Source organism: Xiphias gladius, chromosome 17 (genome assembly GCF_016859285.1).
Source record: "Xiphias gladius isolate SHS-SW01 ecotype Sanya breed wild chromosome 17, ASM1685928v1, whole genome shotgun sequence".
NCBI lineage: Eukaryota > Metazoa > Chordata > Actinopteri > Istiophoriformes > Xiphiidae > Xiphias > Xiphias gladius.
The window spans coordinates 228763-248053 of NC_053416.1; the positions used below are offsets into that span (position 1 = coordinate 228763).

The following is a 19291-nucleotide window of genomic DNA, read 5'->3' on the forward strand; positions in this document are numbered from 1 at the left end:
TCTCGTTGAAGCACTGTTTTAAAGGTTTCTGCATGAAGTTAACCCCTGACCTCCTGAGACAAGATGGCAGCTGGGGAATGTGGAGTTCGTACGGCAGCTGCTCCAGGACCTGCGGGGGTGGGGTCAGGTTTCGGACCAGACGCTGTGACAACCCAGCGTGAGTGAGCTATCAATCATCTGTGACGTCACAGATCAGACGCACCAATCGGAGACACTAACCCGTTGTTGTTCTCAGTCCAGCCAACGGGGGGCGCACCTGCTTTGGAAACGGCTACGAATTCCAGCTGTGCAGCCAAGAGGAGTGTCCACCACTGACTGACTTCAGGTCAGTGGACCTACTGTTCAGTCTGGTATCTTATGTGTATTCTATCGTGTCCTATTTTGTTTTATTCTATTTCATTGGACTCGACATGTCTCTGGTCTACTCAACTTTACTCCACTACATTCAGCCTGACTGAACTTGACTCTACCGTACTCCACTCCACTCTGTTCTTTTTGACTTGTCTCTACTCTTCTTCCCTCGACTGACTGAGACCAGCCCGGCGTTGTGTTGGAGGAGGCGTGTTGTTTAAGGTACCAAAGACATGAGAAACGATGCAGTTCGTCCGGTTTAAAGGTTTCTCAGACAACTGCTTTCTCCTCTGTCCTACTGTGTATCACTGCAGTCAGTGTGAGTGTGTTTTGTAACACAGTGTGTGTGTTTTCCTGCGGGTTGATGCGTTTTTGTCTTTCAGGGAGGATCAGTGTAAAGTCTGGAATCCATTTTTTGAACATGAAGGAAAGAAACATCAGTGGCTGCCCTACGAACATCCTGACCGTAAATACACACACTACACATACTCCCTGCCCGTAAAGACACTAACCCTGGTGTGTGTTTGTGTGTGTGTGTGTGTGTGTGTGTGTGTTTGCTTGTATGACTATACATTGTGAGGACCAGTCTGAGTTGTAAACCATCGTTGTGATGACATTTTGTCTGGTCCTCACACCTTCTAAGCGCTGTTTGAGGCTTCAGACCTGGTTTCAGGGTTCAGGTTAGAACCAGGTCTAGGTCAGGGTAAGGGGGCTAGGGAATGCATTATGTTAATGAGTGTCCTCACAAAGATAGAAGTACAAATGTGTGTGTGTGTGTGTGTGTGTGTGTGTGTGTGTGTGTGTGTGTGTGTGTGTGTGTGTGTATAATGTGTATATGCATTCAAACCTGTGTGTATGTGTGTTTGTTCACATGTTAAATTCATCAGTCAGTTATTGGAGGGAAACTTGTGGCCTCTCTTCCCTTTAACTCTTTAAAGTCTGAAGGTATATTTTCAATGCCCAACTCTTTAAGCTTTTAGCGTTCCACCTTAAATTTTCCACCCGAAGTAGCGCAGACAGTGTGTGTCTCTGCTGAGCGACATACAAACCCATGTGATCCATATTTCCCTGTGCTTGCAGCGGATGAGCGCTGTCAATTGTACTGTCAGTCCAAGGAGACGGCGGTGGTGGTTTCCATGAACAGAATGACGCACGATGGGACGCCGTGTTCCTACAGCGACGCCTACAGTGTGTGCGTCCGTGGAGAGTGTGAGGTCTTTATTGTGTTTCAGATTCTCGAGTCTGTGGTATTCTATTGTCTTTTACTGAAGTCTTTACTGTTTCCACTGTAACAGCTGGTGTAACAGTTTCCTACAGGCTGTGACTTCATCTCTTTATGTGTTTTATTTTAACTTCAGGCAGAAAACTGCACGAGGCCTCATATCGCGCAGCACAGCCTGGACTGTATCATGGTGTTCTACGGTGTATTATCAATTAGCATAGTATGATACTATGATATAATATACTAAAACAGCACGCTGTAGCATAGCCTGGTGTAGAACACTCTGTTGCCCTACAATTAAAGCCAAAACACAGTAACTACATATTTGGTCAAAACTGAGTTAAAGGTGCAGTGTGTCGATTTTAGGCGAATCTATTGGCAGAAATGGAATATAATATACACAGTCATGTTTTCATTAGCGTTGTGTTTCTGTTAGCGTACCGTAGAATGGCCCTTCGTACGTTGCGCGTCCATCCTTCTACAGTAGCCAAGAACGGACAAACCAAACACTGGCTGTAGAGAGGACCTGTCGTGTTTTTACGTTGAAATGGCAGCTTGAATTTGGTGGAGCTATAGCGCCAACTGCAAGATGAAGAAGAAAAAGAAAGAAGAGGAATCAGTGGTTGCTGGCGCTTGCTCACAGATTCGATAGTCTGAACTTTGAGAAAGAATCGTACTTATTATTTAGCACAAGAAAAAGCTACGGAACATCATCCAAAACGAGCAAAATGAAATCGGGACAGGTTACGGCAAAAACAAGGATAATCACTGGTGTGGCCTTTCCCTGATGGAAGTCACTGATGAGGGACAAATGTTTTCAAAGTGTCGCCGAAGTTGTTGGAAAGGTAATTCAGCCTAGCAATCTAAATGCAATTTGTTGTTTGATAGCTTTAGCTAGAACATGGCCATTGGCATACTTACCAACACAAGTATTCTTTTTCCCCATATCAGTGTTGAAAAATATCTAATTGCTACCAGGATTGTAATTTTACATCTAAAACCAGAATTTGGACCTAAAAAACCCGGTGACAGTACCGAGATCAGCCCACAGCTGCTGAAAAATTTTCACCAATAAAAGTGTAATGTTAAACAAAAAAGCTTTTGAGCTCATGTCAGCCAACAACTAACATAGCCAAACTTCACAATTTACAGTCTTGGTAGAAAATTTGTATTTATGCTTATTGCTTATTATTAAATCAGACCTCTTTGCAGTGCCTATCAAAAGTGAGAAATATTATTTACTTGCTCCATTTGTACATAAAAAGGTTTTTCACAGCTTTTGCTACTGTGCACATAGGTTTAATCTGTTTATGCACAAGGTAAATACCATTGCCAAAGGTTGCACTGTGTGTCCACAGCCTTCATTAATGGATGTAAACTTTGTACTACACAGTACTTTGTGTTCAGATTATATTCCATGAGATAAAAAGAAAACAATTTAACACACTTTGGGCACTTTGTTCATCAACGTGAACAAAGAGCGTAAGCCTGCATAGATGCACTTTGTAATATTGCGAATGTTACTATGCCAGAGTAAATTACATACAACAGACACTTAGCATACAGAAGATTTTCTAGGTTGTTATCTATTCAAGATCAAGGTCATGCTTGTAGTTGACCTGATAGTTGTTGAGCTATTCTTGATTTATTTTGGTGTGCTTGTCCAGGCGAGCCAACCCTCCCAGCACTTTAGGAGATAACCAGTTCTAGTGGATGTCCTAGTGGGACGGATAGGCAAGTCAACGAATTGGAACTGTTGTGCTGTCCTGATGTATTGCCATATGTTTGATGTATAGAACATGCTCAGGTAGTTCTTTACAGAGATGAGCATCTGAATGTCATTGCAGAAGCCACAGAAATTGAGGGCCTTGAACAAAGGTAACAGTTCATAACTTCATTGCACAACGTAGCTTGTGGTATATATATTCATGCTTGCGACATATGTGCGACTGCGTTGCACCCTTTGAGATCAACATCACTTCCAGGGGCACGGCAACGAGTGTCCAATGGGTAAGTCTTGACAATCACGCCATATCATAACTGTATGCTCACATAAAAATACATATTTCTAGTGAAAGCCAGTGAGGTACATGCCAAATGCAATTATTACTTTTATTTGACTTCTAGATCTGTCCCAATGGATGCAGCTTTTGGAGGTGAAGTGCAAGATTTTGTCTTGTCCACCAACATTTTGTTGACTGGCAACAACTACGCACAGCTTGCCCTCTTGTTCAATGCATCATCAGGGTATCAAAACGTAGCCCTAGCTGCCTCTCAAGAAGTTGGGCAGTGAGCTCCCTTTGTTCCTCCAGGCTCATCTCTAGAACAAGTCTCTCTGTGGTAGCTCGAGTACCACATCTGGCCCTGACTACTCCACCACCTCTGCCTCTCCACCCTCTCCCTCTCCCTCTAACCTCCATATTGTCACTGGGTGCTCTATCCTTTCCTTGACTCTGCAAACGGAGAAAAAGTATGCATTCTGCTAAAACTGTCTCACAATCAGACCAAACTCCTGTAATAAAAAAGCTTTTTACCATTACTTTTCTAATGTTAGCTTGTATTAGCATCCAAAGCATCTGGCTAACATTAGCAATAAAACGCTACCACAATGCAGAACAAGTAACAATAATATTCGGTATCTTCCATGGAAGCTATGTCCTATAGTTTACAGACTGAATGACCAAATACAATTTCCAGATATCTATCTAGCGTAACCTTGACATATTGTGGCTACTCGATGTGGCTGTAGACGATGACATCGTTTTGGAAGTAGCTACTGGCCATTGAAGGCCACCGTAGGTTCTCGTACAGGCTTGGAAAACGGGGGGGTATTCAGTATTCAACCAGTCCACTAGATGCCTCTAAATCCTACACACTGCCCCTTTGAGACCAGAATCTGACGCTTTGACGTCCGTTTTGTCTTATGAAAATTATTTTTACAAAACTGTGTGTAATGACTACACTCCACAGCTATCCTAAGCTAAAGCTAATTTACCAACCTTTTCTGACCTGTGATTGAAAATGAACTTTGATGCTCCAACATCTTAGATACTAATTGAGTTTGTTATACCACATAAATAATAATGGAGAAAAAATGAACACAGATAAACTAGTCCCGCTAAAGCCCAGCTTAGACTCCTTTTAGATACTAACATAGTTCAGTGTCTGCTTTTATCTGACAATGACAATATTCATCTTAAAAGAACATAAAATTAAGGTTTTACAACTTCCATGAAACTACAGTAGTTTTTTCACTTAATTAATTTGTTCGTCAGAGACAACACACATTAATTACTGATTATTAAAGTATTGTCATCTGCACTCTCTGGTTGATTCTATACATTAAATGAAACTAACAAGACAAACAGAAATCCAACAAAATAACAAGTTGATAAGTTTGATATAGTGAGTTATATTATAGCACAGGATAACGTAACAGAACAAACGTAGCGTGGTACAGTTGCATACAGCAGTAGAGTGTAGGTAATCGCTCTGAGAGAAGAACAGATCTAAATTGAATTCTCCTCTCTCCTTGTTTCCTCTCCTCTCTACTTGTTTCCTCTCTCCTTGTTTCCTCTCTTCTCTCCTCATCTCCTCTATCCTCATGCAGCATGTAGGTTGTGATGGACAGATTGCTTCAGACCAGCAGGAGGATCGATGTGGAGTCTGTGGAGGAGATAACTCCAGCTGTAAGATCATCAAAGGAAACTTCACCCGCAGCACCAGGAAACAAGGTCTGAAAAACATCTGGTCTTAGGAGATGCTTTAGTTTCCTGGTGTTTAATGTTCTAATAGAGACATGTTCCATTCAAATATTAAAGGCTCTTTTGTCCTAAGTACGGAACTTATGAAACAGAATTAAAAAAATGTTTTGGGAATGTAAACGGTAATTTCCAGAACTTATTTTAGGTAATAAAATTGCATAAGAATAAAGCCAGTCCTGCCATGCAGAACACACTGATGGCGATGGGTAGCGCAGTTAACTCATTAACCTCAAAATGAAACTTTTGCTGCAAGTGATCATCTTTCTGTTGGAGTTTTCATTATTCATTGATGGACTGATCATTGTTCCTATGACCTAGGTTACCTGAAGATCCTGGATATCCCCAAAGGAGCCCGACACCTGCTGATCCAGGAGTTCAAAGGGACTCCTCACATCTTAGGTAGGAGAAGGGAGGTAGACCACATTTGGTCTGACATGAAGATCTTCTGTAGCTTATTATTCTCTGGAAAACCTTGTTTTTTGCTGCAGCGGTGAAGAACCAGGAGACGGGTCACCTCTTCCTCAATGATGAAGAAGAGCTCCCAGAATCCCGTGTGGTGATCGAGAAGGGTGTGGCGTGGGAGTACAGCAACACTGAGGAGCAAGAGTCCATCCAGACCACAGGACCACTGAAGTACGGAGTCCTGCTAATGGTCAGTCTGTCAACATGGGAATCCAAGTCCAATGTGTTTACATTCTGTCTGATTAGAAGCTAAACCAGAGCAACCCTAGCCTTGCTTTGTTTCTGTGCATTAGGTCCGTTCCCATAGCGATTCCAAGGTGACGGTGTCCTATAAGTACATCATACAGGACCATCTCCGGTCCTCACTGGAGTCCAACCTGGTGCAGGAGGACACCATTTACTATGAGTGGGCGCTGAAAAAGTGGTCGCACTGCTCCAAACCCTGTGGAGGAGGTACACAACTCTGCAGCTGGTAACAGCCTGTTCTTTTGGTTACCAAGGTAACATGTGTGTGTTGTTAACGGTAATCTCTGGTTGCCAGGGAAACAGTACACGAGGTTCGGCTGCAGGAGGAAGGCCGATGGGAAAATGGTTCACAGGATGTTCTGTTCCAACATCAACAAACCGAGAGCCATCAACCGCAACTGCAACACAGATGCCTGCAGCTCACCACGGTAACGCATTACAGGTCTCCATGGTAACACTTTACAAGTCACTACAGTAACACACTACTGATACGTGTGTGGTGCTGTTGCACTGCATTGCATAATGTTGACAAATGTTCCTATAATTCTGTTCAGCCCATTCAAATCAATGAGGGCAGGCTAAACAACAGACACACCTCTTTATATAACACAACGCAGTTCAACAGTAGCACAAACTGCAGCCTCCATTATGATCATATAGCTGAATCAACACGTCTGAAACATAGTTTAATCCAAAACTGAACATTAGAACCTTAATGAAGGAGGATTTATTGCAGGACTGTTGGATTATACAGCATTTGTTTTAGCTAGGGGAACTTAATTAACTGACGACTGACTGTAGAAACAGCATTGCTAACATCAGGATAAACCAATCAAATGTAATAAGTGTAGACAAACACTTTAAATATTCTGTCCCCTCAGCTGGGTGACTGGGGACTGGGAGGACTGCAGCGCCTCCTGTGGTCAGACTGGTTGGCAGCGGCGCTGGGTGAGCTGCCAGCTGGAGTCCAGCAGGGGGCAGCAGCAGCGCTCAGTGCACAGCAAACTCTGTCAGGACAACCGACCAGATGGGAAACGTGCCTGCAACCGCTTTCCTTGCCCCGCCACATGGCGAGCCGGGCCATGGACACCGGTACAAGGACTTAAAACAGGGACAGAACATAAGAAAAGTTTCTTGTGTTACCACCAGGAGTCCTCCTAAATGGTCGGACTGCCTCTGCCCTCCTTTTTTACTGGACTATCTCTAACTTCCTTTTTTACTGGACTACCTCTTACTTCCTTCTGTCTGGAATACCTCAACATTCCTTCTATCAGAAATACCTACTCCCTGCTTTATAGATTTCACTTCACTTTCATTTATCACAAGATACATTATCTCAAGGCACTTTAAAAAGTCAGGTCTAGACCTGACAATGTTAGAGAGAGAAACCCAATAGTTCTGCCATTAGCAACCACTTGGTGACAGGGGAGAGGGAAAATTACTCAGAGTAGTGGCAGTCTTCCTCGCCATTTTGGGTTGAGAGGGGAGAAATGGGGGAGAGAGGAGAAAGAGGGGGCAGAGGGGGAGACCAGGAACAGCTATATATACTGTTGTACTCAACCCCTGTCAGACTGGCTGTTATAATGATGATAATAACAGTGATACTTATAGGTGTAATGTTATTAATAAAAGCAGCAACAATAGCAGCATCTAATAATAATAATGATGATGATGATAACAACAACAATAACAAGAAGAAGAAGAAGAAAATTAATAACAATAATGATGAGTGCTGAGTAGTAGTGGCAGATCCAGAACCTGTAGGTCCGGAGTCAGAGAGACCTGCAGAATGAGGACAGCGAGAGAGAAGACACAAAGTTAATGACATGCTGTAGAGTGATATAAGTGCATGGAGAGAGAAGAAGTGCTCAGTGTATCATGGGAGTTCCCCCAGCAACCTCACCCTATAGAACTAAGAAATGGTTCAGGGCTCACCTTAGCCAGCTCTAACTATAAGCTTTATCAAAGAGGAAAGTTTGAAGCGTAATCTTAAAGACAATCTTAGAGACGGTGTCTGCCTCCAGAAACAAAACTGGAAGATGGTTCCACAGTAGAGGAGCATGATAACTGAAGGCTCTGCCTCCCATTCTACTTTTGGAGACTCTAGGAACCACAAGTAAGTCTGCGTTCTGGAAGCACAGTGTACAGTGGTACTATGAGCTCTTTAGAAGTCCGGGTGTCCTGCATACTTGTTTTATGTGTAGGGCAAAGGACATATCCTGGTCCAAAATGACCCTTGGGTTCCTTACAGTAAAACTGGATGCCAAGGTAATGCCATCCTAAGTAACTATATGACTGCAAAACTTCAGTTTTGTCGTAATTTAGTTGTAAAAAAATTACAGGTCACCCCGGCCTTTATGTCTTTAAGACATGCCTTAAGTTTGATTACCTGATTAGTTTTATCTGGCTTCGTATATTAATACAGCCCGGTGTCATCTGCATAGCAATGGAAATTTATATGGTGCTTCCTGAGAATATTGCCTAAAAGAAGCATAAATAGGGTGAAAAGTTTTGGTCCTAGCACAGAACCTTGTGGAACTCCGTGACTAACTTTTGAGTCTATGGAAGAGTCATCATTCACGTGAACAAACTAGAATCTACTTGATAAATGTGACTTAAATCAGTTTAGTGCGGTTCCTTTAATCCCAGTGACATTTCCTCTCACCTTGTTTTTTTCTGGAATACCTCTGCCCTCCCTCTTTTGGAACTATCTCTACCCTCCCTGCTTTTTGAAATATCTCTAACTCCTTTTTTTCCAGATTTCCTCTAACTTTGTTTTTTCTGGACTACTTCGACTTTCGTTTTTCCAGAATGACCTATAACTTCCCTCTTCTTGGAATACCTCTAACTTTTTTCTTGCTGGAAAATCTCTGGACTACCTTTACCTACCTCTTACTGGAGTACCCCTACCTTGTATGTTTCTGGTCTACCTCTAACTTCCTTTTTTTCCTGTACTAACTTGAACTTGCTTCCTTTTGGACTACCTCTACTTCTTTTTGTCTGGTCTCTCTAAATTCCTTCTTTCTCGACTACCTCTAAGTCCCTTCTGTCAGGACTACCTCTACCTTTCTTCTTTCTGCACTACCTCTAACTCCCTTCTTTCAGGGCTACCTCACATCGTCATTTCAGGACTTTCTCTTTCTTCTTTCTTGACTACCACATAACGTGGAAAGTTAGGGACTACTTTTAGCCTTAGGGCGTTTCGGAAAGAAAACAAGATCAATAACTCTCTGGTTAGAATCTGAATGTCAGAATCTGATCAGTGTCTTTGTGTTTGTAGTGTTCAGTATCTTGTGGAATTGGGACTCAGGAGCGTCAGGTTGCGTGTTCAAGTCCTGAGGGTTCAGCCGGAAACTGCAGTGGACTTCAACCATTTACAACCCGCACCTGCCAGTCCCCACCCTGCAACGGTAGGAACTGAGCAATTACATCCCATACATTTGTTTATTGAGGAAGGGAGGGAGAGATGCTGAGAGTTGACATTTGTGTTTTCTGTCCAAAAGCACCGATTGTGTGTGTTTGCCCCCCCCCCCGCAGGCGACCAGAAGAACGCCATCATCCAGTGGCTTTCCAGATCCAATCCAGACTTCCCAACTCCAAAGACCTCCTCCAGTAAAATACACAGACTCCTCCTGATTCATCCACAGGCTTCTTCTCTTTCTCCTCCTGCTGATTTTGATCATTCCTTTTCTTCTCCTTCCATCCTTCTAGGAGGCAGAGTTGATCGTGATTGTTACTCAGGTTTTTGATGTCTGAGATAACGGCTGATTGATTTAAGATTGATTGGATGTCCTAGGATGGATGGTGATTTTTATTGATTCTGCAAAGTGGCAGGACAAATGTACAAAGAGGGTAGAAGAATGAAGTTTGATTTTTTGATGGTGTCTGCAGGCACAAAGCCAGATGTCCTAGGGGTTCTTTTGAAATTCTTATTGTTTTCTTAAAACTCATGTAGGTTTATTTGAAGTAATTCAGACCCAATCATCTCCGCGCATTAACATGTGATCTGTATCTAGATCATGAAGAACACATGTTAATGCAGATGTAAATGACATCTATAATATGTAACATGTGTCATTGTACTTTTGAGCCGAATACTTAAGGAAATGAATCTGACTTCACCTGTTCCTGCTATCTCAAGCTGCCTGTCAAAATCAAGGTTAAAGACAAGTACTGCAAAGTAAAAATAATTAGAGACGTTTTTTAGACTGAGCGCTGATCCTGCTCTGTCTCCAGGGCAGCGTTGCCGTGGTGACCGGTCAGCGTTTTGTCGGATGGAGGTGTTGAGTCGGTACTGCTCCATTGCAGGATACCGGCAAATGTGCTGCAAGTCCTGCAGCGAGGTAAACATCAGCAACTCTGACAACCCCAGCAGCCTCAGCAACACGAACCTGCCAATCACCAACAGCAGGTCAGTCACAGTAAGACAAAAAGACTATATACACACCTAAAAGACAAACAAAATGTGGGGGTTGAGGGCTGTCCCCATTAAAAATATGCAAATTAATCAAATACACGATAAAAGTTCATCTGAATCGCAAACAAATCTTGTTTAATAAGTTTTTAAAGACACTGAGAATCTGAGGATTTCTGGTGTAAAAGTCTGTTAATTTCATCAGCGAAAACTATGCCAAAAAATATTTTGTTGGAAAACTTGTACTAATTGAGACAAAAACTATGTTTTATCAGTTTGTCTACAAACAAACAGTAAATAATATAAAAGATGATATAAAAAACAAATTACTTGTTTAGTACAAAGTCTCTGTTTTTTTGTGTCCTAGCTTGTGGATATCGACCACGGAGACAGTGAACTCAGCGTCCACCTCCACCCGGTCTGATAGCAGCGACATCGTCAGTGACATCATCAGCACTCCACCTCCCAGTTTCACTGTATCTCCACGCACCAATATCAGGAGCCATACCGACTTCATCTACGTGGAGTACGACGATTATGATGAATATTCGTCCTATGAGAACCCTTCAGTTTCCTCTGAGACTCTGGATATCATTCCAACTACTCCTACCCCAACTACAGCTTCTACTACTTCTATTCCCATTACTACTACTACCACGAGGCGTCCACGAAAAACTGCTCCACCACATTTATTCAAGAAGAAAACTACCGCTCCCACAATGTCCCCTGCTACAGTTCCCATGGTAACCCCTAATAGTCCAACTCCGTCACCTGTCTGGATGTCTGCCGCCCCAAAGTTTCCCGCCGTAACATCAACTGATCCTGATGACATCTTCACCACAACGTCGTCACCGAACACATCATCAGGAGGACAGAACCTTCAAACTAAAATCAATCTAACAGAAACTGAACCAGTGCCGACATCTTCGTCTTCCTTCCCACTCTTTAAGAAGAACAACTCGGTGGACGAGGTCTCGTACCAGATCGTGGGATTGGACGGGGACATCCCCAGAGGACAGCAGAACTACTTTGTGCCGCGGATGCCGCCATTCCGCGAGCGTACACAAAACAAACGTATCCAGGAGCTTCTGAACGAGAAACGACGACAGGATCTTCTAAAGAGACCTAACAGGAGCAGAGAGGGCCGGACTGACAGGAAGCAAACTGGATTATAAAAACACTAAAATACATCGGCAGGGTATAGTTTTATTGTTCACTCATGATGTCGCATGTGCAACTTGCTCATTTTCTGCTAACGCTAACCGACTCTTAACAAGAAACAGAGACAGACTGCACAGCCGACCAACAAAACGAACAGGTGAAGATGATTTTCCAACCATGTTTCCTAAAGTTTACAGTTAATACCTCTTATAAAAGTGAGCTGTCCAAAAATTAAAGTCTTCACTCGATGCTTGAAGGTTGAGAAATTTAAGACCAGAACGTGGAAACATTTGCTTCAGTCTTCAAACTCCTGGTCTGTTCAGGTTTTGCTGGTTGTCAGTCGTTGGTTTTATCATTCATGATGTTTGTACCGAATAATCCTGTTTCTAAATAAAGCAAAGTCTCATCCAGCTGCTGATGTCATTATGACTCATCAACATCTGTTAACGCTCAAACACAAACCTCACGGCTTTAGAGTCCAGAGACTATATTACACCCCATCTAATTCTTTTATTCAGCTAAACCCTCAGGTCCTTTCTGAACTATTTGTTTTTAACAATTTTTTGGTGTCAAAAGAGCACTTTGGTGTTGGTAATGTTCCTAAACCTTGTCTGACTTTTTCTGTGAGGTTTGTGTATATCGTGAGTGTTTAAAGTCAGATTCATGCAACTAACTTTACTGCACAAACATGTACATTGTTTGTTTCAGCCTGATGAATATATGTTTGCAAGATTTGATTATTAGCATAATCGCTGTATATAAAGGTGCTTTCAGACGGTTTGGCTGTTACTGCCTCCTCCACTGTCTTCACTGTAATGGTGGCAGCTGGTGGCAAGCAGAGGGAGGGTAGCTGCCGCCTGAGCTGATGATGGTGCGGCTTTTCCAATCTGCCATCGTATCGTGGTCAATACAGGAGCTGTTTTTATCTGATATCTGAGTTCACCTCTACATCGGCAGTGACCAAATCAATCAACAACAACATGTCTGGTCTGCGACTTTAAACGAGTGTGTTTACTAGTGTCCTTGTTATGTTGAGGTATGTGGAGAATCCCAGTTGTGTGGTCCACATGTAAACCTCATATCATGTCCTGGTTTCAGAAATTGGAAGATTTTGAATGCACAGCTTTTTTTTGTGATGGAGTATACTTTCATTGAACTATTTGTAGATCTGAATACTCCATCCAGCACTGAATATGGTCAGCAGTCCACATACTTTTGGACATACAGTGTGGCTGTGAATCCCTAAAGGTGATGTATCCTTACCTGTAATCAGACATCTCTAATAAAACTCAGAAATGACCTGAGTTTTCAGTCACATGTTTAAAGATGTTCCTGGATCAGTTTGAACTCAGCAGAGAGACTCTGATTCACAGATATATGTGGTTTTTCTTTGACTGTTTATCATGAAGACCAGCTGCTTAAACTGAATTCAGATCAGATGAGTCAAGTCACGTTTTAATGTCTGCAGGTTGTGTTGGATAAGTGGAAACAGCTGACTGCTTTGAAAACAGGTTTCTGTCTGCAGAAACATGGATTCTCATATTTTTAGTTGTGAATGTTTGTTTGACTCCATTGTATCTAGAAAACCATGAAGAAAAAATCAGACGGCAGCTTCACATCAGGCGAACTGTCTTCAAGTCCAAGTCAAATTAAACTGCTGATTCTTTCGCTCCATCACGCAGACCTGCTCTGTTAAACACATCAATGATGCATCAATAATGAAGTTCACATTTTCTGTATCTTTATTTTTTTGCAATGCAGACAAATAACAAGCACAAACATTTCAACAGATTTTTTTCAACTTTATTTGGTCACAAAAAATCAATTATCTGAAGGATAAACAAAAGGAGGTTATCATAAATTGTATTTATTTTTATTTTTGAGCCAAGGATCATTCATTTTTTCTAAGACTTTGGTTTAAAGAAATATGTTGTTTAATAATCCCATATAGAACATGGGATTATTGTAAAGTATAGTACAGCTGCGAAGTATGATAATTTTCATGATCAATTAATCAGGGGATTACTTTCTTGATTAATTAACTGATTCATTTCTAAAAAGTCATAACATTTTTTCCATCAGATATATTATTGGACTATTATTATTGATCTTTTAACATGTAGGCAGCATTTTAATGTTGCAGCCTGAATTATTTTTTAACTGCTTCATACATTATTGAGGATTTTTACAACAATGCATCATATTTCATAAGATCACAGCTGATAAATAAATGTATCAAAATGTAGGGATCAGGTTCAGTAGGAGTATAAAGTAGCAGAAAATACAAGTTCAATTACCGCAATTAACTTGTACTTCAGTATAGTATAAACCAGAATAAAGCGGGGGGGGGGTCTTCTGTATGCAACATGAGGTAGAGGCTCGATTCCTGTGAGGATTATTCGGGGATTTCGCAAAAAAGTTGTGCCTGGCAGGATAAACTCCGGGCTGCAATAACCCTCCACACGTCCTTGACAAACAGCAGGAAGCTAAGATGGCGGCCGCCGCAGTCAGAAGTCTGGGCTCCAGTTTGGCCAAAAACCTCCGAGAGATCCGCGTCCACCTCTGCCAGACCTCTACGGCCAGCAAGGGGGCCAGGTGAGCTCCGAGCCGGCCCTCTGAGGCGGAGAGAGTCGCTTTAATAATATCCACAGATTTATTATTAATAATAAAGATGCGAGCAGCATAGAGAGTGACCTGAATACTGCTAACGGACAACCGCTAACTGCTATATGACCTGAGAGCAGCTAGCAGCTAGCAGCTAGTTAGCTTAGCATCAGACTCAGTGACACTGTTGAAGGAAAATAAAACGACCGATGGTCCGGTTTTCATCCGCGTCTGAGCAGCAACGATCAGTCGCTTATTCGATCTACAGAAAGAAAATCGGCAGTTATTTTGTAATCGATTAATTGTTTGTCATTTTCAAACAGAAACATTGAGGAGTTTTGTCGTCGTCTTCGATAGTAAACTTTGGGTTTTTACAGTTGATCAGATGAATCAACGTTAACATCTGCACCTCAGGCTTTTAATGCTGATTAAAACTTTTACGTGGTTTAAAACCGACTGATCTGTGAAACCTTTGTTAATTATACAAGTTTTCTCCATCCAGTTCCACATTGGAACAGGTCTTGATCAAAAACCACTGTACCTAGTCTTGATGTTTGAAGCGTCTTAAATACGAGGATTTGAGTCTTTTCTTTATCACGTATGATAATACACTGAATCTTTGGGTTTTGGATTGATGGTCAGTCACCTTTGATTGGTGAGAAATTACATTCCTATAAATATTATTATAAATATTATAAATTATAAGAACACTTCACTGTTTACAGTCATTTTATAGACCTATAACAAAAACTATTTATCGATTAATCAGAAGATTTAATCGTTAGTTGCGGCTCCATATGTGACTCAGCGTGAATTCATTAAATCTGACAGGTTTTGTTTTTAACCATGTTGGAGGAGTTCGTGCCCCTGCAGCGCTGAGACAACACTCACATCTAACATCTCTCTTATATTAAAAATCAGGGATTTAGTTTTCTGGTGAGCCGACCTCTGATGACCTCGCAGCTGGAGGGACACGTTCAGGTTTTACCGGAGTAACTGGAATTACCAGTTTCCAACTTGTACACCGAGTTCATGTCCACAAGCAGTTGGAAATAGGACCATGAAACTCTGACATGTGAAAAACCCCAATCCTGACGTCAGCATTCACCCCTCTAACGACCTCAGAGGTCAAAGCTCAACAGGAAACAGCTGATCAGGGCTCTGACTGTGTTTCCTTGTGTTGATAGAGACTTTGTGGAGCAGCACTATGTCACTCTGAAGAAGTCCAATCCAGACTTCCCGATCCTGATAAGAGAGTGTTCTGGAGTCCAGGCCCGACTCTGGGCCAGATACGGTGAGTCTGACTGCACGGCATCATGGGAGACTGTCTGATGGTTTCACTGGTTTCTGTGGTTGGCTGTTAAGTCCTCACTCCGTCAAGTCTTGCTTAGAGGAGACAACCGACTAGTGATGACTCAGAGCATCTCACCTGTCAGAGACACCTGCAGCTAGTGTCTGAGGACCGCGGCTCTCGGGCCTTTATTTCCCTCAGCATCAGACAGAACCAGGTCTTTATCTGGGTAAGGGTTCTGTAAGAGACAGGTCTTTACTTCCAATTTCATCTGTTAATACAAACATGTTTACCCAATCAGCTCCGTATGATGATAACATTTCCAGAGCGATAACTCCCCAGTACAACAGAGGCACTTTAATATCACTGGAGACCTATTATTATTACTTTTATTATTAATATTATCATTGTTGTTGTTGTTGGAGGTGGCATTTAAATCCGAATGTACATCTGACGCAGTCACATTGCTGCGTCAGAATGTGACTGGGAAATAAAACAAATGACACTTTGTCAGTGAAAGAGCAATAAAAACGGAAATAAATGTTCAGGTTAAAATGTCCAACTAGTCTGTAACCGACCACAGGTGGAGTCAGTCTGACGTCCTCTCAGGCTCAGGATGATTTTACTCTTTATGTTTTTTTAAATGAGATGAAGTGAAAGTTAGAAAATAAAAGAAAATCCTTTTGGCTCAGTTTTCATGTTTTCATCATTCACTAATATTCATGTACCATTGATCATTTTATGAGTAACATCCTACCTGTCGCTGGTTCTGCCAGTCCTGTGTTATTAATATTACAGAGAAGCTGTTTGTCCCCGGCCCACCGGTCCCATCAGCTGATCAATCGATAAACAACATGATAAACATCAGAAATTACCTGAATTCAAAAAATCAATATAGATCAGGTGTTACAGATTATTATTATCAGCTACCTCTGTATTACTATCATCATCATCATCACTGACATCAATAATTATGCTGACCTTTTTGTTTTGTGTTCAGATTTCGGTAAAGAGAGCAGCATCTCAGTGGACAACATGTCAGCTGATCAGGTGGCCAAAGCTCTGCAGACTCTGGTTCAGTCCAAACCTTAACCCCCCCCCTCGCTGAAAGTGGTTCAGTCTCAACTGGACTCACCCTCTTCCCTCGCTCAGTTGTCTGTAAATGTGTTGATGTGAATAAACATGAATGTTATTAATGTAGCTCTGGTTCCTTTATTCTTTCAGTTTGATTGTACCGTTTGTGGGGGGGGTGGTTAATTCAATTTTCAATTCAATTTTATTCATATAGTGCCAAATCATAACAGAGGTTATCTCAGGGCAATTTTCATGTAGAGCAGGTCTAGACCGGACTCTTTATAGGTATATTTACAGAGACCCAACATTCCCATTCCATGAGCAAGCACTTGGCGACAGCGGCAAGAAAAAACTCCCTTTAACAGGGAGAAACTTTGAACAGAACCCGGCTCATGGTGGGAGGCCGTCTGCCCCGACCGGCTGGGTTGAGAGAGAGAGAGAGGGAGAGAGAAAACATGCGGGGCCATGGCACAGTAGACGTATAACATAAAGATGGGTAACAATAATGAGACTAATAATGAAACTAATAATTATAAAAATAGGGTGAATATTATGATGATGATAATAACTGGAGCAGTGGGTGTTGAGCAGGATCATGGGGCAGTAGGTGGTTTACAGTCACAGATCCAGACTCTGCTGCACCAGGGTCAGAAACACCTATAGAAAGCGACAGGAGGAGAGAGAGACGAGAAAGGACAAAACTACAAGAGAGTTGGAGAGGAAGAGGAGGAGAGAGGAGCTCGGTGCATCATGGGAAGTCCCCCGGCAGTCTAGGCCTATAGCAGCACAACTAGGGGATGGTTCAAGACCAGCCTGAGCCAGTCTTGACCGTAAGCTTCATCAAAGGGAAGTTTTTAAGCCGACTCTTAAACCTGGAGAGGGCGTCTGCCTCCCGGACCAAAAAATATGTGACACAATGACACGATGAGGAAGGTTTAATTTGTTTTAAGCAGGTTGTAAGGACGATTAGCACGGTTTCAAAGTAGCAGGTAACTTCAGGTCTAAACCTAGGGTTAGACCTGAAGTTGGTGCTCACAGAGGAGCGGAGATGATGTTTGCGTGGCTCTGATATAAAAATGAAGCTGTTTCATCAGTTTGCCTGCACTGCTTTATTTGTTTCACGTGACTGTATTTTGATAAAATGTGCTGAATTAATTGGTAAATAAACCCTGATGTAGTAGAACCACCAGCTGGTCCTGGAGATCCTTCCTCGGGGAGAAGCAGTGACTCTCCTGACCTGCAGGTGGCACTGCTTCCCCGCTGGATGCTTGACACATATTTCCAGTATAAATGTCTTCTGTCATGTAATTATTGGTTCTAACAAACACAACAACACAACAAAGGGATAAATTACATGAAACAACATGTTTAAGTTTGACTTCGTTTTTCCGAGAAAGGTTCAAAATGATAAAAAACTGAACGTGTGTGTGTGTGTGTGTGTGTGTGTGTGTGTGTGTATAAACATCTATGATGTAAATATAATCTTTGTGTTACAGGCGTGATCCAGACCACAGCTGAGAGTCTGGTGTGATGAATAAAAGCTGAAACAGTGAACTGATGCAGTGAAGAACAGTCAAACACGTGAAGTCAAACACATCTGTATTTGCAACAATACCACATGTTCAATAAACTTCATCAGGCATTTTTATAGAAGCCAACGAACCTATTGAAGATTTATGTTAAAATTCTGTGAAAAACATTTTGATGCTCTGATGAAAAATAATAAACTGTGAAGTTTTGCTCCGTCTGATGCAGATGTTTCTATTCTGTGGTCAAACTAATGAGAACAAAGGTTTTCTGTTCTGTTCACTATGATGTTTTACTGACTTTCGGTAAAATGACATTTGATTACCTGTTACCTGTTGTCGATATAAAGAACTGCCACCAAATACAAACACACACTATAGGAATGTGGTTTCATGTGGAGATGATGTGTTGTTGTGTCGTCGTGTCATCGAGTCACCTTGTCGTTGCGTTTTCAGTACAGTGCAGTGAACGCGGACTCCTGCAGGGGGCGCTGTTTGTCTTTTGGAGCTCTAACTGAAGCAATTGATTTAATACAAGGTGAACATAAACTGGTTTGTGACTGGATCAGGATCCGGATGGACAGTCCAGCAGAGGGGTATGTGGATTTGAGTCAAGGCGGGAACTTAAAATAAGCCTTAAATTCAGACAGGAAGATGAGCGTGTTAATCCAGGTCCGATGGTTGTCGAGGTAACTAGAAGGATTCTGGGGAGAGCATAGTGATGACAGGTACTCCTGTGCGTGAAGACCTGCGTTTGTGGGGGCCAGGTGAGGAGGGTCAAGGGTTGATAGCGCATCTGCTCTTCTGGAGTTTCAGCAGAACAAGTTCAAATGTATGTCTGAGCTTCCCGGTTCGGCCGAGGGAAGCAGAGGAGTCCCACGTGCGGAGGTGGTCTTAGAGTCGAAGACTCTAGAGAGTCATTGTGGTGTCCGGCACAGCGCGACACGGAGGCCTTGACGTAGGGAGCGGGCTGAGCTATGCAGAGGCAGGGGAGAGGGTACAGGGACACGAGGAAAGGTAGAACGGGCAGTGGAGGAAGGTGAGTCATAGGTTTAAAACAAGAAATATAGGAGCAGAGTTGGGATATTTCATGACTGAAATTTGGTCAAGAGAAGGAAATATCAAAACAATTAACTTTTACAGTCCATGTAAAAGGCTTTCAATAAAGTTGATGGA

At 42.2% G+C, this 19291-nt stretch overlaps 2 protein-coding genes across 6 annotated transcripts in view; both read left to right on the forward strand.

Moving 5' to 3' along the window:
- Positions 1–13248, forward strand: part of adamts2a (ADAM metallopeptidase with thrombospondin type 1 motif, 2a) — a 33369-nt gene extending 20121 nt beyond the window's left edge. For 2 of the 5 annotated variants that reach the window (XM_040149688.1, XM_040149690.1), the window contains 14 exons: positions 12–157; positions 236–325; positions 735–817; positions 1432–1565; positions 5184–5307; positions 5656–5736; positions 5826–5989; positions 6093–6252; positions 6341–6473; positions 6927–7137; positions 9326–9455; positions 9583–9657; positions 10282–10456; positions 10827–13248. In XM_040149688.1, coding sequence (XP_040005622.1) covers positions 12–157; positions 236–325; positions 735–817; positions 1432–1565; positions 5184–5307; positions 5656–5736; positions 5826–5989; positions 6093–6252; positions 6341–6473; positions 6927–7137; positions 9326–9455; positions 9583–9657; positions 10282–10456; positions 10827–11634 — 2514 coding nt within the window. In that variant the 3' untranslated portion in view covers positions 11635–13248. Of the gene's footprint in view, positions 1–11; positions 158–235; positions 326–734; positions 818–1431; positions 1566–5183; positions 5308–5655; positions 5737–5825; positions 5990–6092; positions 6253–6340; positions 6474–6926; positions 7138–9325; positions 9456–9582; positions 9658–10281; positions 10457–10826 lie in introns of those variants that run through there. The other 3 variants (XM_040149689.1, XR_005709203.1, XM_040149691.1) reach the window with 3 other exon arrangements.
- Positions 13249–14056: 808 nt separating this feature from the next.
- ndufa2 (NADH:ubiquinone oxidoreductase subunit A2) lies at positions 14057–16715 on the forward strand. Its single transcript, XM_040149746.1, has 3 exons — positions 14057–14215; positions 15412–15518; positions 16516–16715. The coding sequence occupies exons 1-3, from the start codon at positions 14112–14114 to the stop codon at positions 16605–16607; spliced, it is 303 nt and encodes a 100-aa protein (XP_040005680.1). The 5' UTR covers positions 14057–14111; the 3' UTR covers positions 16608–16715.
- Positions 16716–19291: the final 2576 nt, after the last annotated feature.